At 42.8% G+C, this 26094-nt stretch overlaps 1 protein-coding gene across 1 annotated transcript; it reads right to left on the reverse strand.

Annotated features, from left to right (window-relative positions):
• Window positions 1–3321: 3321 nt before the first annotated feature.
• On the reverse strand, window positions 3322–6873 carry LOC113303403. The gene is made up of 5 exons (XM_026552435.1): window positions 6503–6873; window positions 5869–5926; window positions 5619–5770; window positions 4674–4771; window positions 3322–3721 (listed from the first exon to the last, which is right to left on the reverse strand). The coding sequence occupies exons 1-5, from the start codon at window positions 6530–6532 to the stop codon at window positions 3550–3552; spliced, it is 510 nt and encodes a 169-aa protein (XP_026408220.1). The 5' UTR covers window positions 6533–6873; the 3' UTR covers window positions 3322–3549.
• Between the last annotated feature and the right edge of the window lie 19221 nt (window positions 6874–26094).

Below are 26094 nucleotides of genomic sequence, written 5' to 3' on the forward strand. Positions count from 1 at the left end.
GCTGAGATATTCTTCGATGGGAGTATAGCACCGGAACCATCCTCCTCGTCTCCCTCTACGACATCCAGGGCATAAGGAAAATTCATGCCCGCAAAGTTCAGACGCCAGGGGCAGAAATCTCCATAGCGAGCGGGAGGAGATTCGCGCGGCTTACTATTCTCGGTTGGCCGCCATCCGCGGGAACCGGGAATCCAACCGTAAGCCCACGGACCTACTATCTCAATGACAGTGGCGTGCCACTCGTAGTCATGATCGCGCTTGATCCTTTCTCGCGCGGGGAAGAGTTTCCGACGATTGGACGCCTCCGTGCCAGGAACATACTTCAGCTTGGCATCGCTGACCTCATTTAACAGACGAATCTCGCCTCGAGGAGCAGGAAGATTCCGAAGGCTGACACTCCACGGCTTGCGATTCCTGCTATTGACGTAATCACCGAAGGAGTTATTGAAATTTTCAGGAGTGTACCATTCCTTCTCCAAGGGATTGGGTACGTAGCAGGTCATCGACGTTTCCCCCTTACTCCGCAGATAGCATTCCTTCAGGGCGCGGAGATAATTCCCCGATAATTGGGATACGGAACGGCTATGAGTATTTGTGGAAGAACCCTCACGACTAGCGAGCACGTCGTAGTACAAGGAATCACCCGATTTGTACAACGGCAGCATCAGACCAGCCTCGAAGGCCCCAACCGTCGTTAACAAGTGAAATTCATCGAATTTGTACTTAGAGATCAGCTCATACGTAATATCATCCTCGGGGGCATAAAAACGAACCCCGAAGGCTTGGAGCTCATGCTTCTCCTTGAATATTTCAAGATCGATATGCTTGAAGGTTACTTTTCTCCTGCTAACAGAAACACTACGTATCAAGGGAGCAGCCTCTTCCTCCTCGGCGGGGCCGGATGAACTAACAAACGCTTCAGACGCTTTTCTCTTCACGGGGGGATTCTTTGAAGATCCAGCCGCAGGAGCTATGCCCTTTGTATTCTTCCCTTTAAAAGTTGGAGAAGACCGTAGATGATGCTCGGGCACTAACGAACGTAAAGGAGGAACGTCAAAAGCAACAGCGCGGGGAGGAGCCTGCGTACTCCGAGTCTCTTCACGAGGACGCACCATTGAGTGATTAAAGACTCTCCGTGAGCCAGACGGAATTATCGGAGGAATCTCTTCCCGAGAAGACGAGGCTCTCGCTCCGGAAGAAACTCGACTCCGACGAACATCATCTTGAGACTCTCGACGCTGAGGAGATCTCGACAACCTAGAATCAGGAGTCTCATAAGTAGGCCGCGGACGGTCAGACATGGCTGCGGAAAGAATAAAATCAAGAACAGGTTACACACAATAACCAAAAATCAAAAAACACATTCATAGCAATACAACCACGATAACATAGCAACCCTAAAATTAGGATACAATCTCAATACTCCACCCTCGAAGTAATGGCTGCCTTAATTTAAGATGAAGAACAGGGGAAAACTAGTATGCAAGCATCAGAAAAAGTTCTTCATCACAAACAAGGAACAACAATAGCAGAAAATTCACAAATCAACACGGCATAAAACAGTGAAATCAAGAAAAGAAAAACTCACCGGCAAAAACAGCAAGTAGAAGAAACGAACAGGGGAAGATCCCAGGTGCAATAAAGACTGAAAGAATTTAAGGTCATAGGTTTAATGAAGGCAGGCAGGAAACTTAAAGGAAGAATGAACTGAGAGAGTGTTTAGGAAGAATGAAATTAAATTTCCTCTCTATCCTTAAAATACCCGAAAGAAAAGAGGAAATTAAGGGAGAAATAGGAAAACGTGCCCGTTACATAAGCAGTTAATGCACGAATAAAAGACGTGCCCAAGTATCTAGGAGAAGTTATTAGGAGTGAGAAGAATGTGCGACGATAGTTTTTCTTCAAGGCACCCATTAGTCAGTTAAGCCTGAAGAAAAGGGGAAAATTGTGTACACATATATCTCACTATCGGACACGTGTATACAGAAAGGTACGTGGAAAGCATGCAAGCCAAGACATCAAAACACGATGCGTCGCGAAGCACCAAATAAACCCCTAGGAGTTGCTTTATCTCATCCCCAGAAGAGGAGCTAAGATCAACGGTGGAGAGAAAGTCAGCTGACACGGACTGACAGGGGCAGAAGACACTTGTCTGACACGAGCAGACCCCTCAACCACCCGCATTAAACACTCTGAGCAGTGCACGTGTCGACCGACCTATGGAACGAGCGAAGATGCCTCCGCGGGATCGAGGGGGAAACGCAGACCTCTGCGTGATGGACACAAGACACTAGAAGATAAGGTTCCAACGGTCTTCAGAAATGGGTCCCACGTTCCTACCTTATAAATACCCAATCTCCACAAAGGGGAAAGGGGATCGAAAAAACATAGGAGAGAGAGAGAGAATAGCAAAGGTAAGGAATCCCATAGTAGAGAGAAATATGTAAACCCCAAGTCATTCAACTATTCGTGTAACCGTGAATAATATAGTAGAACAACAAACCCCGTGGATGTAGGCCTTAGTGCTGAACCACGTAAACCTTGGTCTTATTTACATTTCAGCACTTTACATTCATTTAGTTCCGCATGCATTTGCTTATATATGTTGCTTTCCTTTTATATTTGTACCCATGCATAATCGCTACGCACGGGGAAGTTGGAGGAGGCCATGATAAACCCGTGGGTTTTGAGCCAATGAACCCACATCAGGGTATCATCATCGTAATCTCTTTAGACTTTAACAATTGATTGCGGGCATTCGGACCCCGCGTAGTTCGTGTGTCCACATGTGCAATACTTTTACAACTTATCATAAAGGGCATCTGGATGAGTATGTTCATTGGTTTCTGAAAGCTTCTCCACCATAATTAGCTCAGAGTGCACCCGATCTCCCTTGAAGACTTCATCATAAATACTATCATCAACTTCCTTGGGAAATTTGTCCGGCTTCAACACCATTTCAGACAACAGAAGATCAACCAATAGTCCAGATCGGTTCAGCTCCTCTTCGGTAGTTGAGGTACTGAAATACTTGGCAAAATGACCAGATCCACAACAAGTTGTAACCTCAATAACATCTCTAACATGGTACCGGTTTATCTTACACAACAAATCTAAAATGTCCTTGATGACCGGAAAGAGTAAATCAAAATCATCCATGCCTTCATATGCAAATAATCTAAGCCCCACACAGCTTGTGCAAATTTTAGAACCATCCCAGCGGGCAGCTCTACCCATACGGCACGGAGTAATAGACGTATGCTCAAAACATAGATCAATTATTTTGCTAACAGTATCTGAATAGCAATACAGTAGTGCGGCCCCAAAACCATGATCCAAAGCAAGTTGTAGAGCACTTCTGACACCTTGAAATTCATAATAAATAAGTGGAAGATTACCTTTTAGAGAGACACCAATAGATGCAATTTTTGGCCTACCATAATAGTCGAAAAGGATAACTCCATATCCCCCTTTTCCTCCATCCTTTTCTACATACCCAGCAATACTTGCAGTGTAATGCAACCTACCATCAGCATGAGTAGGAATAGTTCACAACCATTTTGGTTTTCTTTCTTCACGCCAAGAAGCTTTCCACTCCTGCTTATCTGGTATAGGTATTACATTGTAACCTACTCCAAGCTCCCTCAGCCGAGCAGATGTCAATAGTTTCCACAAATGACAACGGTATGTTGGTGAGTTCCTATTTTTCTCAACGAGATCACTGCCAAGAAGATGCAAATAGTGATGAATGAAGACAATTAGCTATCATAAGTAACGTAACATAGCATTTCATACAGAGTCCTTATTACTCATGTTGTGGAAGTTATAATTCAGAATGAACATGCAGAATGCTCCAAACAATCAACTAGCTGGGCACAAAGATACCAAGACATATCAAATACTCATCAAACCGTTCTTGACGTAAGTCGTAACCTTTAATTACCATGATATTTGAAGCTTTCTGGGATTACATCATGTTAACCAGAAACATGAGACATGCAAAACTATTGGCAATTTTACTATCAAAGCAGCCGCTGGGTATTTCTGATCAACTAGTTAGAAATGATCACGAGGGGGGCAGTGGCAAGAGTAATCTCGTCATAAATATGATTCATTCAGATACAACTTTGATGGTAGCACTATGTGATCCAAGATGGCACCTAATTCATTTGGCTTCTTGTACCATTGCACTTTCTGTAAACCAGACATATTTTAAAAGCTACGACTTATTGTGCCTTATGTTTCAGACTGAGCCATAAATATTCTTAAATATGTTGGAAAGCTAAGTTAATAACAAGGCATGAATGAACTATATCTTCCAAGAACGTTCCCCCCTAAGTTGTGCCTTGTACGTGAAAATCTTCTCCAAGGATACAAATGGCAAATTGTTGACCGCCAGTTGTGATCGGTTGTACAAGATGATACTTTACAGATAAAGAGGAAAACTCAAAAAAGAAAAAAAGAACTTCTTCATTACCTTATTTGAACAAAAAGGAGTTAGGGTATATGCATAGACTAAAAATGTCCATTAGGCGCGAGCATTCAGATTTAAAACGGCTCAAAATCTACTTACCAACATGCAACTCTTTAGGACACATCTTTAGTTTAAACAAAGTTTTAATCTAATGAAAATTAATGATGAGAATTACATCAAAAAGAAAAGGAATGGGTACCTCAATATATGCATGACCTCCTTGTTTGGATGAATAAACGCAGCACCCAGATCAAAGGCTGGACGAGTAAGCTGCTCGGCATTTACCTCGAGGAGTTTCTGCAAAATATTGAAATATTTACAAAAAAAAAAAAAAAAGTTAATATTTAAGTATAGCTGCAACCTTGAAGAGTAAAGTCATTAGGAGTATTTCAGTTTGCTGAGCATGATAAGAGCATTTCTGGAACCAAAATAACAAGCATTTTGTCCTGTCATTTCTCATTTTCTATTTGCAATTGCAGATGATTGTTTCATTTTTCAAAAGCATCAATTCCCAAAATTAGGAATCTTGCTAGTCTTTTAAAAGATCTAGTGATGCTTCAGTAGCAATGTGCATAATAGGCATTGTAAGATATCAGCTAGGTTCCTTAAAGTGAAGAGAATCTTGAAAAACGAAAAGTCCTTAGGTAACCCTCTCATTTTTAACAGGTCCAAAGCTTTAAATTATGAACCTATTTTAGAAAAGGCTTATGCATCTGTTAGAGGTTGGAAATCTAAGGTTCTATCCCAGGCTGGTAGAACTGTCCTTATTAATTCACCCCTTTCAGCTTACCCAAGCCATCAAATGATGCGCTATTCTCTGCCTAAAAAAGTTAAAGAAAATTATGATAAGACTCAAAGAGACTTCTGGAGGAATAAGCAAGATCCAACCCATACTACACTAGTAACAACCAGTGGGAAACATAAGTTAGCACATATCAACGAACAACAACATAACATGTTAAAACAAGAAACTATCAACCAAAAACTGTGGTTTTAGGGTTTTATTTGTTTTCCATTTTCACTCTTCACAAAACAAAACGTAAACCCATTTATGGATTTTCTTCAATTGACAATTCCCCCATTTTTTTAAAAATAAAAAACACAAAACTAATACAATAAAATTGAGGAATATAAAAGTACTCACGCGTCGTTGAATTTGATCTTCCGTCTCAGGAAAAACGTTGGTGCTGGGGATTTTCTTCTTCTCCGTTGCACCTGATAGCTGAGTTAAAACACGGCACGATGGTTTCTTCTCAATAGACGAGAGTGCACAGTTTGCAAACCGAGGTAATGGAACTGCCGACGGTAACATGGAGCGGCTTCTCAGCGAGCCCATCAATGTGAAAACACGATTATTATTTATTTATATTTATTTTGTATTTCCTAATACTCACTGGAGATGGAAGATGAAGGCGCATGATAAATATAGCCGGAGAATGAAAATTCAATGACCTGAAAAGAGAGTATGCACAAGAGTATCGGTAAGCTAAGCCTGGCCAAAGCCTAGTGCATGTTGGTTTTCAGCCGCATCTGTCTAATTGATTTGTCAAGGCTGCAGATTAAAAATCATTTGAATTTTAAAATGTTCGTGACTATCTAGGTACGGCTGTTTACTTACTTCTATACTAATACTCGTTTTAGAATATTTGAGAACACAATCAGAAATTTAATAATGTTAGTCAAAAATGATTTTAGTATATTTCTGAGAGAGCTTCAAACCAAACAAAAAAAGAGAGAGGCTAATCTGCTTATTCTCTTGCGAAGTAGTGTAATGAAGTTGCTCTATGAAGAAGAGACAATTCATGATCTTCTTTTTGAAACAAACTAACGTAAATTAAAAGAAGCAAAAGAGGCAGCTTCCATGCTACACATAATTAAAACTACAACAGTCGGTAGCATTCTAATTACCATAATATCACAAGGAGTGGCAAGTTGTAAGTGAACAGTCGAATAGAATACAAACTAATTAGTGTCATACTTATTCAAGGTCTGGAAACAACTTGTGAGTAGGATACTTCCTCAACTTACTGTAAAGTGCATCTGGATGCGTATATTCATTGGTTTCTGAAAGCTTCTCCACCATAATTAGCTCCGAGTGCACCCTATCTCCCTTGAACACTTCATCACAAATACTGCCATCAACTTCTTCAGGAAATTTGCCCGGCTTCAACACCATTTCATACAATTCAAGTTTTTGAACCAATAATCCAAATCGGCTCATCTCCTCTTCGGTAGGTGACGTATTAAAATATTTGGCCAAATGACCAGATCCACAACAAGTTGTAACCTCAATGACATCTCTAAAATGGTATCTGTTTATCTTAGACAACAAATCTAAAATATCCTCGATAACTGGAAAAATTAGATCAAAATCCTCAATGACTTTATATCTAAATAATCTAAGCCCCACACACCCTACGCAAGGTTTAGAACCATTCTGGCGGGCAGTTTTACCCATACACCACGGTGTTCTAGACGTATGCTCAAGACAATGATCAATTATTTTGCTAACAGTCTCTGAATTGCAATACAGTTTGATTTGTGCACCAAAACCATGATCCAAAGCAAGTTGTAGTGTAGAGCACTTCTGACACCTTGAAACTCATAATAAATAAGTGGAAGATTACCTTTTAGAGAGACACCAACAGATGCAACTTTTGGCCTGCCGTAATAATCAAAAAGGATAACTCCATATCCCCCTTTTCCTCCATCCTTGTTTATATACCCAGCAATACTTGCAGTGTAATACAACCTACCATCAGCACGAGTAGGAATAGTTCCCAACCATTTTGGATTTCCCTCTTCATGCCAAAAAGCTGTCCACTCCTGCTTATCTGGTATAGGTATTACATTGTAACCTACACCAAGCTCCCCCAGACGAACAGATGTCCATAGGTTCCACAAATGATAAAGGTAAGTTGGTGAGTGCCTATTTTTCTCAATGAAATCACTGCCAAGAAGATGCAGATAGTGATTATGTCAAACCAATTACTAGTATATATTAGTTCAATTGGTTTAATTAGCTAAACATAAGTTACGTAACATAGCACTTTCATACAGAGTCCTTACTGCTCATGTTGTGGAAGTTAAAATTCAGAATGAACATGCACAATCTACTAGCTAGACACAAAGATACCAAGACATGTCAAATACTCGTCAAACCGTTCTTGGTATAATTTAAAGCTAATCTAATGATAATATCCAGGGATTTACATTAAACACAAAAAAACAAAAAAAAGTCAAAAAGGTACCTCAATACTTCCATGATCGCCTTGTCCGGATGAGTAAACTCAGCACCCAAGTCAAAGGCTGGAGGAGTAAGCTGCTTGGCATCCTACAAAATTGATGCAGATGTTCAAGGCTAGCTAGCCGCAACCTCTTCACAGTACTGGATTTTTGTTTATATAAAAAGGAGTATGTAAACTCATCAAGAAAACAAAACTTGGCAACACAAAAATTCTTATAGCATGTTCTATTCAAGTAATCTGTCTGATATCCGCAAGTGCAACATAATTACATTTTCTGTAATCAAATTGCTAGGAATTAGAACGAAACAACTAGGAAAAAGTTCGAAACCCATAGAGGATATATATTATCTTTGTGTTGGAACTACTCGATGATAGCCGATTTGAGACACGCAATAAAGTGTTCTTCTCAGGAGATGAGAGTAAACCGGTTGTTAACGGAGGTAATGTAATTTCCGATGTTAATAGGGAGCGGCTTGTCACTCTCAGGCAGCCCAACATTGTGAAAACACGATTCTTCTGTCTCCCAAAACGAAAACAAACATTGTTATATTTAGTTCAAAATTTCGAACAAGGAGAGGAAGAAGAAGGGATTCTATCTTACCTCATGTGATGAATATACAACTAAGAGTTATGGGATGGATCTATCAATTGAAATATAAATCTAAACACAACGTCGACGACGACGACAAACACAAAGAATTAATTACTAGGAGTATTCCCTAATCCTACGAACAAAAAGAAAGAAAGAAAGAGAGAGAGGGTAAAACGGGAAAAAAGACAAGGACAGTACATGTGGAGACCTTGCAATAGATAGGACCATGACTTGGTATAAGACAACTTTCAAGGCTCCTTTGGGTACAGATCCAGTGGTAGTAATTTAAGAGGGATGGGGAAAGGCCATGATTGGGTTAACATCAACAACATTGGAGGATTTTGGCCATCTTACCTTGCTAAAATTGATGGATGCAGCCAGACAAGCGATCACTGTGGGAAATACAGTTCAGACAAATGTGTGAAGAATTGTGGCAATCCTTATCAAAGATGGTATCACGTGCCTCGATCATTCCTCAACAGTCGAGAAAATACGTTAGTATTATTTGAAGAATGTGTACACATATATCTCACTATCAGACACGTGTATGTAAAAAGATACGTGGAAAGCATGCAAGACAAAACATCAAAACATGATGCGTCACGAAACACCAAATAAACCCCGAGGAGTTACTTTATCTCATCCCCAAAAGAGAAGCTAAGATCAACGGTGGAGAGAAAGTTAGCTGACACGGACTGACAGGGGCAAAAGACACTTGTCTGACACGAGCAGACCCCTCAACTACCCGCATTAAACACTCCGAGCAGTGTACGTGTCGACCAACCTGTGGAACGAGCGAGGATGCTTCTGCAGGATCAAGGGGCAAACGCAGACCTCCGCTGGGATGGACGCAAGGACACAAGAAGATAAGGTTCCAACGGTCTTCAGAGATGGGTCCCACGTTCTAACCTTATAAATACCCAATCTCCACCAAGAGGAAGGGGGATCGGAAAAAATCAGGGAGAGAAGGAGAGAGAGAGAGAGAGAGAGATTGCAAGGGTAAGTTAATCACTTACAAGAGAGAAACATGTAAACCCAAAAGTCATTCGACTATTCATGTAACCGTGAAGAACATAGTAAAACAACAAACCCCGTGGATGTAGGCCTTAGTGCTGAACCACGTAAACCTTGGTCTTATTTATATTTCAGCACTTTACATTTATTTAGCTCCATGGATGTTTACTTATACGTTTTGTTTTCCTTAATACTTATATCCCATGCGCAAACGCCTCGCATGGAGTTGTTAGATGAGGCCATGATAAACCCGAAGGTTTTGAGCCAATGAATCAACACCAGGATATCATCGTCACAATCTCTTTAGATGATAATGATTGATTGTGAGCGTTCGGACCCCCTCGAAGGTTTGTGTGCTCACAATTTGGCGCTAGAAACAGGGACTTCGTCCCGGTAAAAGATTTATCTTGTCCTGTGATTTCATTTTAAATTGGCATATGATTGCTCTGATTTATCAGCTCGGACCGTATAGATCATTCGTTAACGGTATTATATTCAAAAACCCACCTTTTATCTTCGATAAGAGTTATTGTTCTATTCCGTCGGATTTACAATTTTCGTAGTTTTTATACTAAGGATCTCCTTTAATAAAACTTTAACCCGTATATTATAACTTGCGTGTATTAATTCTCTCTTGGAAGATTGTATTTCGCCAACTAACCCGCTTCACGCGGATATTCCCGTTTTTGTTGTTTGAAATAACTTATGCAGAAAGAACGCATTGTGAGTAAAGAAGGCAAGTTTCGGCGAGATTTCATTATCAACAAAAGGGCACGTGATGGAAAAGAAGCAGGAAGCAGGAAAATCCAAAGCTTTGTCAAAAGAAACACCCAGGACAACCCCGGTCATCACCCGAAGCAAGCAGAAAGGAGATAAAGCTAAAATGACCAATCGAAGGCAAGATACTGCGGAAATCACTTCACCTATGAACGCTAATTCAGTTGCAGCGGCGGCTCTCAGAGCAGCAACGACAAAGTACGGGGAGGCTGCGGTAGTCCCGAAGGCTGCGGAGGCTAGCAATACCTTCGCCATGAGTCAACTTAATCAACCAAGAGAAAGGGTGGATGAATCCAGAACATTCCAACCCGCGCACCTTCTAACTTTTGGAATGCCACTAACAAATAATCAGAATCAAACCATACCGACGGCTCTAGCACCGCAAAGGGGCGCTCACCCCAATTTGGAAACACCAGCAACCGAAGCTGAACCCCTGCCACCTTTAGTACAGATCATGGAGGAGGGCGGCACCATGGCTGTAGCAGCACGCGCTGGGACTCCCAATCAGGGGTCCAACCAATCACACCGACTAATGGCTGAGCTTGAGGAACTGAGGAAGAGCCAGCAGGTCTACGCAGAAGCTGTAGCTCTGTTGGCCAGAGAAAATCAAGATTTAAAGGAGCGGATTGCTCTAAGCACGAAGACCAGCCAACAACTTGATGAAGCAAGCTCCAAAGCACCAGAGCCAAACCGAGACTGTAGAGTCGTCATAGCGGCTAATGAAGACGCGACCAGGAGACGTAGCGTATCCGACCCGGATTATGACGATGGAGAGTCAGACGGTAATGAGCCGAAGAATTTAGAGCACCAACGCGCAATGGAGGAACTACGAGATGAGATGATGGCCGAGATCAGGCAATTAAAAAATAAACAAGGCGGGGGAAGGTTAGAAGAGGTCATGAGAGAAGCTAACTCCACGCCCTTAACTCCTCGCTTGGCCAACACCCCTATTCCACTGAAATGCCCTGTCTCAACGTTCGAATGCTATGATGGATCCAGCGACCCTGCTGCACATATTCGGTACTACAACCGTGTCTTAGCTAGATGGGGTCAGAACGACGCCGTACTCTGCAGATACTTCCCGTCAAGCCTGAAGGGATCGGCGTTATCATGGTTTAATAATCTGTCACAAAACTCCATCCACTCATACGACCAACTCGCAGAGAAGTTCTTAAGAACATACATGTACAACAAGACTGTAAACACCGGGATGGATAAGCTCTTTTCACTAGCAATTGGCTACAAGGAAACCACGAGGGAGTACACTAACAGATGGCACAAGATCTGCCAAGCCATAGGGAGCGTGGACCCAGTGGTAAGCATCAACTGCTACAAATGGGGCTTAGACCGAATGAGTCCCCTATTTGTTGAAATTCATGGGAGCGTTCCCAAGACAGAGGGAGATCTTCGAATAATTATCGAAAAGCACGCTCGACTTGAAGAAATTCAACGGGAAAACCCGAGGGCATATCCGCAGAGGTCTCACCGCACCAATTCAGCGGAACAAACCAATGGGGCCAAAAGGAGTTGCTCAGATGAGAGACCTCACAAAGATAGGAAGGAACGGAGGGATGAACGAAGAACAGGCGACCGAAAATTCGAAGATCAAGTTTACACGAAACTCAACGCTAGCTATGCTCGTATCCTACGAGAGATCAAAGGGAGGGAAAACTTAGAGTGGCCATGGTCTAAGGGAAAGCAGCCCCCGAGATCCGAGAAGTCTAAAGATTACTGTGAATATCACTGTTTCAACGGACACCAGACCGAAAAGTGCAAGAACCTTAAAATAATGATCCAAAAATTAATTGATGCGGGAGAGCTCAAACATTACATACGAAAGGATGTTACCGAGGACAGATCCAAACGAACCAAACCAGTCCAACTTCCGGAAGGAAACCGAACAATCAACACCATCTCGTGTTCCGAAGCCACAGGACCCTCACTCACAGCGCAGATTGGAAAAAGGTTACGGAAGCAATTCGAAGACCGTTGCGAGCTATATAAGGTCGATGGGATAGCGGTGGACGAACACGAAGAATGGATAGAATCTCCTATCATCTTCGATGATGAGGATATCGAAGAAGATATGGAAGACCATAACGATCCCTTGGTCCTAACATTACCAGTAGCTGGATGTAACCTCAAAAAGATCCTCATAGACGGGGGAAACTCTGTAAACGTCCTATTCTATGATGCATTCAAACGGATGAAGCTCCATGATGAACAGAATGACCTCTTATCACACCATCTACGGATTCAATGGAGCAGCCACGAAGCCCTTGGGAGACATCGTGTTACAGGTTAACGCAGGGCCCATGAAACTGGAAACCCGATTCAGTGTGGTGGACACCCCTTCCCCCTACAACGCTATTATTGGACGAAAATGGGTACATAAGCTCAAAGGAGTTGCGGCAACATACCACCAATATCTCAGATTTCCAACACCTGAAGGAATAATGGAGATCATGGGAGATCTGATCACTACGCGAGAGTGCCAGGCCACTCAGGATCATATCAACAATGAGCAAGAAGAGCAGCGAAAAATTCGAAGAGTAAAAAATCAAGAAACCGCGAAAGAGAAGGCCGTAGACCTGTTCCTTAAGGAAACTACAGGAAAAGGCTTGACGAAAGATGGTAATGTCCAAAGCACGGAAACAAGAACCTCAACAACCAGCGAAGAACAGAAACACGCTAAATAGCAATAAAAGAGCGTCCCAGTCCTCGAAAACCCGAAGCCTGTGTTCACACCAGTAGAACCCGTAAAGGAAATCAACATAGGAATGGAAGAAGACCCGAAGATGATCAAAATCGGGACCATCATGGACGAAGGAAGAGAACATTCCTTAACCAAATTACTTAAGGAATATGCGGATGTGTTCGCCTGGAAGTTAGGAGATATGCCGGGGATTGACCCAGAAGTAATCCAACATGAACTACGCATCAAACCGGGCACGCCCCCGTTCAGGCAGAAAATACGAAAAGTGGCTCCAGAGTATCATGAGGCAGTAGAAACAGAACTTCGGAAGCTACTAGACGCAGGATTTATCAAGGAAGTCAAGTACCATACCTGGATCTCCAACATGGTCATTGTTCCTAAGAAAAATGGAGGGGTTAGAATATGCATCGACTTTACTAATCTCAACAAGGCATGTCCAAAGGACAGCTATCCCCTACCGAGCATAGACCAGCTGGTAGAAGCAGTACAAGGATACGAAGAACTATCATTCATGGATGGACATTCTGGTTACAACCAAGTAGCCCTGGCAGAAGAAGATCAGCCACACACAGCGTTTTATACCCCACATGGCCTTTATTGCTATACCAGAATGCCTTTCGGACTTCGAAACGCAGGGGAAACATACCAAAGGATAGTCGATGCTATCTTCAAGCCATGGATTGGAGGAACCCTAGAAGTCTACGTGGACGACATGCTCGTCAAAAGCAAACTGCGTAAAAATCACCACCAGCACCTGAGGAATATCTTCGAAGCAATGAGACAGCATCACATGAAAGTGAATCCGGAGAAATGTACTTTCGGTGTCACCTCGGGGAAGTTTCTCGGGTATCTGGTAACAAAAAGGGGCATCGAGGTAGACCCATCAAAGATTCAAGCCATAGTAGAGATGCCGTCCTCAAAGAATCTAAAGGAAGTGCAGAAGCTCAATGGGTTTATAGCAGCGTTGGGCAGATTTATTGCACGGTCTTCGGACAAATGCAGACATTTCTTCAATATTCTCAAAAAAGGGAGCAGGTTCGAATGGACCGCTGAATGCGAGGAAGCATTCCAAAAAATCAAAGAACATATAGCCTCAATACCGATCCTGCAGAAGCCAGACCCTGATGAGGTTTTGGCACTGTACATAGCAGCAACGGAGGACGCAGTCAGCGCTGTATTAGTCAAAACCAATACAAAGGTAGAACAACCTATCTATTACGTCAGCAAGACACTCAATTCTGCAGAAAGAAATTATACTAAGATTGAACAACTCATCCTCGCACTGGTATGGGCTACCCAAAAACTGAGAACTTACTTCCTAACTCACCTTGTCAGGGTACCTTGCAAAGCACCATTGGAAGCAGTCCTCAAAAGCACGGGAAAAGTGGGTCGAATAGCCAAATGGAACACCCATCTGGAACAATTCAACATCATTCATGAAATTCAACATTCTCAGAAGTCCCAAGTTCTGGCAGATTTCTTAGCAGACCTCCCCCTTGACAACGACGAAGAGATTAAGGGAATACCAGAAGCCTAGGAAGAAAGCAAGGATCCAATGGGTATCCTCGAACATGCGAGTCAAAGACAATGGGAAGTCTTCGTCGACGAATCTAAGAATAAGGAAGGGGCAGGAATAGGCATTGTCATTATCACCCCAACTGGAAAAAGGATTATACAGGCACTTAGATTGGAGTTCAAAGAGCATACCAACAACATTGTTGAATACGAAGCTGTCGTACATGCCCTACGTATAATAATAGAGATGGGGGTAACCGATGTAAGGCTGACAAGTGATTCGCAGCTTGTCATACGGCAAATAGGGCTCGAGTATAATGTGTACGATGACACCCTTTCAGCTTACATGGCCTTGGTCCAAACATTGGCATCACAAATCCCGAACATTAAGTTCCGGCACTTATGCAGAAGGGACCTCAGGCACGCGGATGCCCTAGCATATATATCATCCATGCTGAGGGATAAAAATGCCGAAGCTATTAAAATAGCAAGGGTATACGAGCCTTCGATTGCTTCTCAATTCTCCTTCACTACCAATCAAGATACGGTGGAAGAAAATATCGAAGACCAGGTAGGAGAAGACATCCATAATGACTTTGACGAAGAGGATATCCTGTCAAGATCAAATCAAGACGAAGACTTCAGCAACGAAGATGACTGGAGGGTGACAATACATGCCTTTCTCGAAAAAGGAAGCTTACCTGCGGATCAGAAACAAGTCAGGAAGATACTCTCCAAAGTGGGAAGATATGATCTTCGGGATGGGGTCCTGTATAGGAAATCCTTCCTTGGACCATTACTACGCTGCTTGTACCGGAAAGAGGGGCATCGAATTCTAAATGATATCCATTATGGTGACGCAGGGAATCATAGCGGCAAGAGATCACTAGCTGACAAAGCAAAAACGCAAGGATATTACTGGCCGACAATGATACAAGATGTCGCGAGGATGTCTCGACGATGTGAAGAATGTCATCGCTTCGCAAAAAATATCCACGCGCCGACAACAATGTTAAACTCCGTCGATAGCCCGTGGCCATTTGCAAAATGGGGCGTAAACATCGTCGGGCCTTTCATCGAAGGATCAGGGAAGAGACGATTTTTGATAGTAGCCACGGACTACTTCAGTAAATGGGTGGAGGCTAAGGCCTTGGCCAGGATCAGAGACGTGGATGTGTTCACTTTCATATTCCAGAACATCATTTGCAGATTTGGTATACCTGCTGAAATTGTATCTGATAACGGCAAGCAATTACAGGGGAAAAATATAGACATGCTCTTCGATACTTTCAAAATAAGAAAGAACAAGTCCACCCCCATATACCCTCAAAGCAACGGACAAGCGGAAGCTACCAACAAGACCCTCGCCCTTATACTCAAAAAACAATTAGACGAGCATAAGGGAAGATGGTGCGAACAACTGCACAATGTGTTATGGTCATACAGGACAACACGAAGATCCGCCACCGGGGAATCCCCGTTTCTTCTAACTTATGGAGCTGAAGCAGTCATACCTACGGAAATCCTCATGCCAACCACGAAGACCGAAGCTTGGGAGAAAAACCTCACAACATATATGATGTTAGAAAGGTTGGACGACTTGGAAGGAAGAAGGGAAGTAGCATTGCAAAAGATAAAAAATTATCAACGAAGACTAGCAAGGGAGTACAACAAAAAGGTAAAGCTACGGAATTTTGTAGAAGGACAGTATGTGTTGAGAACAGTCCCACGGTATCAGCAAGAAAAGAAATGGGGAAAGTTAGCACCTACATGGGGAGGACATTTTATAATACACGACGTTGCGGGTAGCGGTTCCTACTACCTTCGTAATCTAAAAGGCGAGGTCCTCCGGCATCCTTGGAATGCTAAGTGGCTCAAACCATACTTCCCATAGGAGCAACGCAGATTTGAATCTGCTTGGAGTGTACCAGAAGAAGAAGGGAGCCTGACCGCTCCACATGTTTCTATCTCTGGAAGAGGAATTGCAGGTCTCAACTTATCAATCAAACAAGCTTTCAAATTATCAAGTCAGTGGAATCTACCGACAGTATTGGGGAAAGTAGTTAATCTACAATCTCTCAGGGCTCCCCCATCAGTGTCCATAAGTGTAGGACCAGGGGGAAGGCACCCAGCAGAAAGAGATACCCAACCAATCTTAAGGCAACGGGTCGACGGAATGGGTGTGTAAATATTTTAATGTCATATCCTAGAACGTTGCCCCGGCCCCCACCGTCTGGGAATCCTCTGGCCCAGGATTCGCCAGCGGGGTGACAGGTCTCAAGACGATCACGAAGGTACCGTCCTTCAGTATCGCACCCAAACACTTAAAAACTTTTGTTTTGTTTTTTCACAAATGCTTAAAATAAAAAAAACCAACATTGCAGGTATATCAAGAAGAGGATTCATTTCATAAAGGATGATTACAAGAAGTGAAAGGCCAAATCCAAGGATACACAATCAAAAAATATTCCTTTTACAGGATTATCAGCAAAAAAAAAATATCCTTGTTACATGATTACAAAAAGTGAAAGGATAATGATGCCGCGGACCCTACAGAATGTTGCGGTCTCTACCTAGATGGCGGCCCCATCGGCAGGATTATTCCGAAGACTTGATGGGACGCTCCCACCAGAAGAGGGGCCCGAGGAGCTGGGAAAGGCAGAAGGAACGGGACGACGAGGATAGTTCTTCACGAGACCATGTTCGTTCCTTAGGCCAAGTTCTATCCTCTCCAGCATCTTGTTCGTCTCCTCAGCCAATTGACAACGAGCCTGTGCTTAATAACTGTTGTCCGCTGTTGGGCTTGGGATAATAACGAAGATAGCCGATTCACTTCTCTAGAAGCAGCACCAACGGCCTCCTCGCGGGTTGCTGCTAAATTCTTGAAGTGATTGGTCTGTTCTTCCTGCTGCGCTAAGGAAGATTGAGCCTTTTCAAGTTTTTCATTTGTGACGCGAAGGCGTCCCTCGAGCTCTGAAAAAGAAAACACCACGGAGTTAGCATAGAAAAAAAAACATGGTCACACTCGATGAAATGGGATTATACCTTCGACACAAGCCGAAGCCTATTCATACTCATTAACAACCGCATCTCGCGCTTCATCAAGATGGTCATATTCCACGGATAATTTCTTATAGTCTAGTTGAAGGTTGGTGACAGTAAATTGACAGGCATCTAATTCTACCTGCTTCATCGAGTCCATATGACGAAGGTGGTCGACCTCTTTATTTATCTATGAGACCCCTTTGCTGAGTCTGTACATGCACACTTCAAGATTCCTCTCAGACTCAGCATGACGATCTACGTCGGCACGGGACACGGAAAGAGCATTGCTGAGAGCGTAGACTTCAGCACGAGCATCATCTCTTTCTCTGGCAAGACAGAGCATATTATCCTGGACCCCTGAAAGAGGAATGGATCGAGCCGTTTGTAATTCTTCTTCCAGCAGCTGAATCCTAGATTCCAACAAGGAAGTACGCTCACGGGCTTCCCGCAGATTATCACGGGTCCACAGCAGTGTGCCATTAAATAAAGCACGATCATGGTTGTATAGATTTTGCATGTCGACCATCTGAACATGCCGCGCGCGCCATACCTCAGCCCGAGCATCCCATTTCTTAGCTTCACTCTTAATTTTCTCAACCAAATCTCTAATACGAGATTTTTGCCGAGCTCTTTCGTTTCGAAGCCATATCAGCTCGGGGACGCCACCCACTGGAGATAGGGTGGGGAGACTCAGACAGAACAACTAAGAAATACAAGAATGACGACATACGGCGAGGGAAAAGAACCAAACCTGTGAAAGTGGAAACTTGGCTACGAGTTTGCTCTAACTCCGCGCGCACAGCAACAAGTTCTGAACGAAGACCGGCCTCTGCTTCACCCAGCTTTTCTTTCTCCTTGAGGCTTTTCTTCAGTTCTTCTATTTCCACCTCAGCCGCAGATAATTCTTTTCTCGGTGACGAAGCTAGCCTCGAGCTTCAGAGATTCGCTTTGAAGAACGATACAAACGTGGTTACAATTGCTCACTCCTCATCATCTACACATCAGATGACAAAACATTATTCACCGAAGCATTTGATCGTCACGTAGAAGTATGTACGAAAATTTACCTCCAGCACACGCTGCTGCGGAAAGCAATTATTGATACCGTCGGCGATGGCCATCTATCGGCCGGAAGTAGGAGGCTCCGGCACAAGGGTATCTTGGGAACAGTCAACCTTTTTTCCCCAGGCTTCAGACACCCGCGCCTTAGAAGACATCTCATCACACGAGGGTATACGCGGTTGATTCCTTTTCCCCAGCAACAACAGGAGCGGGATGAGAGACAATAGAAGATTCTTTCCTTGAACCAATCCATGATGGCGTCTCAACCTAAGACTTCGGCGACTGGGGAAGATTATCAGCAGCGCATCATGACAGATTTCCCTTCTCTGACACGACCCCTCAGCACAAATGTTGGCATGCTCGTCCGCGGCCTACATGCACAGCAGGCTCCTCCGCACCAACATCTTCTACAGTAGCGTCTCCATTACCATCACCACCAAGCACATCCCCATCATCATTGGGGGGAAAGTAAAGAGAATTCCTCGGGAAAATCGAGGGCTTCGTCAAGAACTCCCCGTGGAGTACATCGATCAAGAAAATTCTGAGAAGCAGGAAGGGTATCCGCGCAACCAGGGGGACGGAAACATCCGATAACAACGTCATCAGCCACCACGGCTTTGTTCCTTCCTTCATCACCATCATGACCAGCGAAGACCTCTTCTTCGACATTGATAGGGGAGGTCCAGGTACGTTCCTCCCCATCTGTAATCTTCCTCAGCAAAACTCTTCGTTCACTGGATTAGTAACCTATTCTTGGATTCAACCTCGCCCAAAAGTAGTAGAAGATGCTTCGGCCTAAATCTTTTTCTTCTTCAACCTGAAAACCAACACCACAAAAAGAATTATTTTTCCCGACTGATGGAGTTCTAAAAACAAAGCAGCTAGAATCCGCGTACCTGAGCAGCTGAGGTATTCTTCAGTGAGAGTATATCACCGGAACCTTCCTCCTCGTCTCCCTCTACGACGTCAAGGGCATAAGGAAAATCATACCCGCAAAGTTCAGACGCCAGGGACCGAAATCTCCATAGCGAACAGGAGGAGACTCGCGCGGCTTACTATTCTCGGGTATGGCCGCAACCGCGTGGGACCAGGAATCCAACCGTAAGCCCGCGGACCAACTATCTCGATAACGGTGGCGTGCCACTCGTATTCATGATCGCGATTGATCCTCTCTCGCGCGGGGAAGAGTTTCCGACGACTGGACGCCTCCGTGCCAGGAACATACTTCATCTTGGCATCGCTGACCTCATTTAACAGACGAATCTCGCCCCGAGGAGCAGGGAGATTCTGAAGGCTGACACTTCACGTCTTGCGATTCCTACTATTGACGTAATCACCAAAGGAGTTATTGAAATTCTCAAGAGTATACCATTCCTTCTCCATGGGATTGGGGACGTAACAAGTCATCGAAGTTTCCCCCTTACTCCGCAGATAGCATTCCTTCAGGGCGCGGAGATAATTCCCCGATAGTTGGGATACGGACGGCTGTGAGTATTGGTGGAAGAGCCTTCACGACTAGCGAGACGTCATAGTATAAGGAATCACCTGATTTGTAACGGCAGCATAAGACCAGCTTCGAATGCTCCAACCGTCGTTAACAAATGAAATTCATCGAACTATACTTGGAGATCAGCTCATACGATATCATCTCAGTGGCATCAAGAAACGAACCCCGAAGCTTGAGCTCATGCTTTTCCTTGAATATTTCAATTGATAGCTTGAGGTTACTTTTTTCCTACTAACAGAGACACTGCGTATCAAGGGAGGCCTCATCCTCCTCGCGGGGCCGGGATGAACTAACGAACGCTTCGAAGCCTTTCTCTTCACGGGGGATTCTTTGAAGATTCAGGCCCTAGGAGCTACACCCTTCGTATTCTTCCCTTAAAGTTGGAGAAGGACGCAGATGATGCTCGGGCACTAACGACGTAGTAGAGGAGGAATGTCAAAAGAAACAGCGCGGGGCGGAGCCTGCGTATCCTAGTATCATCACGAGGACGAGCCGCTGAGCGATCGAAGACTCTGGGAAGCCAGACGGAATTATCGGAGGAATCTTTCCCTAGAGGACGAGGCTTTCGCTCCAGAAGAAAACTCGGACTCCGACGAACATCATCTTGAGACTCTCGACGCGGAGAGATCTCGATAGCCCAGAATCAGGAGTCTGATAAGTAAGCCGCGGACGGTCAGGACATGGCTGCGAAAAGAATGAAATAAAGAACGTTACACACAATCAAACAAACATTACCAAAGATCAAAAAACCACATCCATAGCAATACACACACGATAACGCAGAAACCCTAAACTTAGTATACTGCTCAAATTTCATAAAATTCACACCCTCGAAGTAGTGGCTTCCTTTTTAAGCTGAAGAACGGGGGAAAACTTATGCAAGCATCAGAAGAAGTTCTCATCACCAAGGACCAGTAGCAGAGAATTCCAAATAAACACAGCGTAAAACAGTGGAAATAAAGAAAAGAAAAACTTACCGGCAAAAACAGCAGTAGAAGAAACAAACAGGGGAAGCGGGCGTGATTAATGCTAAGGTGGAGAGAATTTAAGATCACAGGTCCAGTGAAGACTGACAGAGAATTTAAGATCACAGGTGCAATGAAGACTGACAGAAAATTTAAGGGCTGAAAAAAAGAATGAAAACTGAGAGAGCGTTTAGGAAGAATGAAATTAAATTTTTTTTCTATCCTTAAAATACCCGAAAGAAAGAGAAGGAAATTAAGGGAGGAATGGGAAACGTGCCCGTTACATAAGCAGTTAATGCACGAATAAAAGACGTGCCCAAGTATCTAGGAGAAGTTATTAGGAGTGAGAAGAATATGCGACGATAGTTTTTCTTCAAGGCACCCATTAGTCATTCAAGCCCGAAGAAAAGGGGAAAATTGTGTACACATATATCTCACTATCAGACACGTGTATGTAAAAAGATACGTGGAAAGCATGCAGGCCAAAACATCAAAACATGATGCGTCACGAAACACCAAATAAACCCCGAGGAGTTACTTTATCTCATACCCAAAAGAGAAGCTAAGATCAACGTTGGAGAGAAAGTTAGCTGACACGGACTGACAGGGGCAGAAGACACTTGTCTGACACGAGCAGACCCCTCAACTACCCGCATTAAACACTCCGAGCAGTGTACGTGTCGACCAACCTGTGGAACGAGCGAGGATGCTTCTGCGGGATCAAGGGGCAAACGCAGACCTCCGCGGGATGGACGCAAGGACACAAGAAGATAAGGTTCCAACGGTCTTCAGAGATGGGTCCCACGTTCTAACCTTATAAATACCCAATCTCCACCAAGAGGAAGGGGGATCGGAAAAATCAGGGAGAGAAGGAGAGAGAGAGAGAGATTGCAAGGGTAAGTTAATCACTTAGAAGAGAGAAACATGTAAACCCAAAAGTCATTCGACTATTCATGTAACCGTGAAGAACATAGTAAAACAAAAAACCCCGTGGATGTAGGCCTTAGTGCTGAACCACGTAAACCTTGGTCTTATTTATATTTCAGCACTTTACATTTATTTAGCTCCATGGATGTTTACTTATACGTTTTGTTTTCCTTAATACTTATATCCCATGCGCAAACGCCTCGCATGGAGTTGTTAGATGAGGCCATGATAAACCCGAAGGTTTTGAGCCAATGAATCAACACCAGGATATCATCGTCACAATCTCTTTAGATGATAATGATTGATTGTGAGAGTTCGGACCCCCTCGAAGGTTTGTGTGCTCACAAAGAACTTGGTGGCGATGACACGTGAGTTTCCAGACCGTTACTGTGGGCAAAGCTTGTGGAAACACTTACGAAGGAAGCACATTAGAATTGGCGTGCCAAGGTGGTCGTAGCATTTACCCCATCACATTTGCAAGCTTTGGTAATCCTAAAGGAACTTGTGGCTTGTTTCAAAAAGGTTCATCTGATGATAGTGACGCTTTTTACGTTGTCGAAAAGACATGTATCGGGAAAGAAAGATGTGCAATAGATACATCAGGGGCCACACGCGATCGGATGGGCTCAGTGTGGTAATGATATCTTCTCAAAGAGGTCGGCTGTAGAAGCTACATGTGTTCACTATAACAGTTACATGATGAAATTAAAATCTAAGACGTATTAGATACAATGTTTGTTAGCTCCAGCAGTGCTAATTCATTTTGAGTTGGATGTCCTGAAAAAATACAACCTCTTAGAAAAGAATAGTATTTCCCTGTAATTTGACGACTCTTTGTATTCCGGAGTTGCTTTAGCACAATGTTGTAGAGAGAAAAGGGGAAAATATATATATATGTATTGAGGAAGGATCCCCTCACATGTTTATTATCACATTATCTCATATTTTAGACGTCTTCTTTGTGAATAAAAATCAAACGATAATGTATTTGAAGCTAATATTTTGGCAATATGTTCCTCTTACAAATATCTATGTCAAAAATGAGCATATATACCAAACCTCACAGTCTACTAATCTTAATTTCAATGGTTAAAAAGCCATTTCTTTTCAACGGCTCATCTTCAAAGTAGTAGATGGTGGTGTGATACGTATCAGGATGAACTCATTTTTGGTAAATATATAAAGCTTTGCAAGAAGACCATGTTCCCAAAATATTAGATTCGAATCCGATATCACTTATATTTTTTTCACAAAAAAACGTCTAAAGTATGAGATAGTGTGAGATTGAACATGTGAAGGGGTCCTTCCTCGTATGTATCACTGATAGATACATAAATGGTGGATATGCATATGGTAAAATACACAATGAATGATAACAGTTTTACATATTGGGCAGCACTGATTTCTTTTGCTGCAACCATTAGATTTGATTATCAGAAAGTGAGACAAAGATGACATTCACATAGCTTAATGTTTTCAATCGAAATTAACCAACACAAAAAAAAAATTGACATAAATAATTTGTTTCTAGGAGTTTCACTCAGCCTTCCACAAATAAATATGAAAAATTCTAAAAAGCAAAAAGAAAGTACATAGCCCCCTTGCATCCAGAACATGAAAAGGTTTTGAATATGGGCAAGGAAGGAGGACATCAACTAGCCTGTAATGCAGCGTTTAGAGCATTGTGGACTTCAATATAAGTTTTATATTTCATAATGTAGGATCGGTAAACTACATGACAATCACATGTGTATGAGAATATACCTGTCGATGATATTGATATTGAATCGAAGTAATCCTCCTAGGACACCTGTAAATCTTCTTATTGCGGAATACCTTGTGGTGTTCTTGGTATCTTCCTCTTGGCCTTTTACATAATGAGTTGTTAATTCTTGAATACAATATTGATGGATATTGTATTCCATTTATAGGCAGAGAAATGAACAAGTTCCTAGGATTTTTAGCATTAACTTTTAATACTCAACCGTAGATTAAAGGAAAGTTAATAAGATAATAAGTTATTATTGAAACTTAAGATAATAAGCACTTAGTAACCTAAGATACATGTCTAGCAATGTCTTGGTTATCTTAGATTCTTCACATGGAATAAAGAGATATTTCTAACCGTATAGAAATAATCGTACATTCTCTCACTGGTCCATGTGATAATCAATTTAATAGTTAATAATAGACAACATAAGCGCCCATGATTGCTGAACAAAATTCAATGGTTAAATGATGAGTGCCAAATATTGCATATATTTATCCCTTTTTGTTGGCATTTAACTCATCTTTTGTGCAGTAATTCTACATTTTATCCCATATTCTGTATTTTCATTGTTTTCAAGAATACATATTTTTCTTACTTAATTTTGCATTTTTAGGTACCAAATGAAGTCTGGATGATTTGCGGAGCAGAAAAGTAGTGAAAAGCCGGGAAGAAATTACGCAAGGAAGCCGCAAAGAATGGTGCGCACAAGTCCAAAAAGCTAGGAATGGGCTCAAGAAGGAAGAATTGTTCTTAAAGAAGATATGGGCTTGGCATACCCAAGGCCCAAAACCCTCACCCAAACCCATTTCCAATATCCAAACCCGCCTCCATCTTCAGCCGTCGGATTGGATCCATCTCATCATCCAATGGTCGCTTCATCGTCGTTCATCGAAATCGGAAGCTCTTGTCTAACACTACAGCACCTAACTCCATCTGGCACCGTTAGTTTCGTTGTATATCTGCATCCAACGGTCGCTGCCAGCCTCTTCACTTTTAGCCGTTAGATCGATCCATCATCTCCACATCCCACGGCTCATCCTCGTTGTTCATCCAATTTGCTACAACCGCCCAACACCCGAGCACCCGATACCTATACCCATACCAAACATCCCCTTCCCCTTCTTCCATCGACATCTCCTCCTCCATACCCTGTGCAGAACCACCACCACCTTCTCCACCTGCTCTGACCTCGCCACCACCACTCCCTACGCCACAAAACCAACCCTAAACCTAAACCCATCATTACCATCACGTCCTATCTCTTTATCAACCACTAATTTCTCCAATTTCTCATCTTTCTTCTCACTGAAACCCTAGGTGAGAAATTGGGGATATAAGTGATGTTAAAGCAACAATTGGAGCATGAGATGAACGAGGAGAAGTAATTGGAGAGTGGGTCGACGAGATGGAGTGAGTATCTCAACACATTAGGTAAATCAATTTTACCTAATTTTCTGTTTTTGGGGAAAAGGGGTTGGAACCCTAATTCTGATATGGGGAGTATAAATTTGTAATGTTTTGTGTGAGTGGGTGTATCAATAGGCATCTCTGGACTAGCCAGTAGAGAATTGGAAACAAAATTTATTTTCACTATAATTTAAAATTCAGTCCCTTTATCATAGTTGACAGTTGAATGTTATGTGTATGTTATTTGAATTATCTTGTATGATGAATGCTTGTGTATGTAATATGTTTAGCATGAGCTAAACTGCTTTAGGCTGAGGCTCAGTTGAAGCCTTATGCACTGTCAATTGACATGTTGCTAGATAGTTAACTCCTTGCCCTGTTTTGCTTGAGCAATGGGAAGAGACTAATGCTCTTAGTGCCTGTGATTGATTGTTCTGTCAAAAGACAGTCAATGCTAGGGGCAAACTAGTGAGCAAGTTAGTTTTCCTCCCATTATAGATGTATGCATAGGATTTTTAACTCAACCTAGAAATATGTTGTTTGATTAGGACACAAGGTGGATACTAAGCCTTAGCTTAGCCACAATCCCTATTACAGTCACTTACTTGTTTAGTCTTTGCCTGTTTAATCTTTGCCTGTTTAATCTCATTACCTGTTTTATCTCCTAGCCTGTTTTACTTGTTTAATTTCTTGCAATCTGTAGCTGTTGTGCACTGAAATCAGTGCACAAACTCACCCCTGCCCTTGGCTCACAGCCTTGGTTCCATGTTGTTTTGTCATTTGCTTTGCTTTGTTAACTGTTTTCCCTTTGCCTTACTCACTGCCATAGTGCCTTGTCTCCATTGCTAGCTTAGGAAAATTTATTGTATGCTCCCACTCCCTGTGGACTGATCCCTTGCTTACTCTCTATACTAAAACTTGGCCTTGTATACTTGCAAGAGTTTTTGTGTGTTTTCCATTCCACACCAAGTTTTTGGCGCCACTGCCGGGGAGCTGGTTGCCATATTTTTGAAGTTTTCATTGCTGTTCTGTGGCCTTGTTGTGCTTGAAGCTGTTGTGGCCTTGCTGTGCTTG

This window comes from Papaver somniferum, chromosome 8 (assembly GCF_003573695.1).
Source record: "Papaver somniferum cultivar HN1 chromosome 8, ASM357369v1, whole genome shotgun sequence".
NCBI lineage: Eukaryota > Viridiplantae > Streptophyta > Magnoliopsida > Ranunculales > Papaveraceae > Papaver > Papaver somniferum.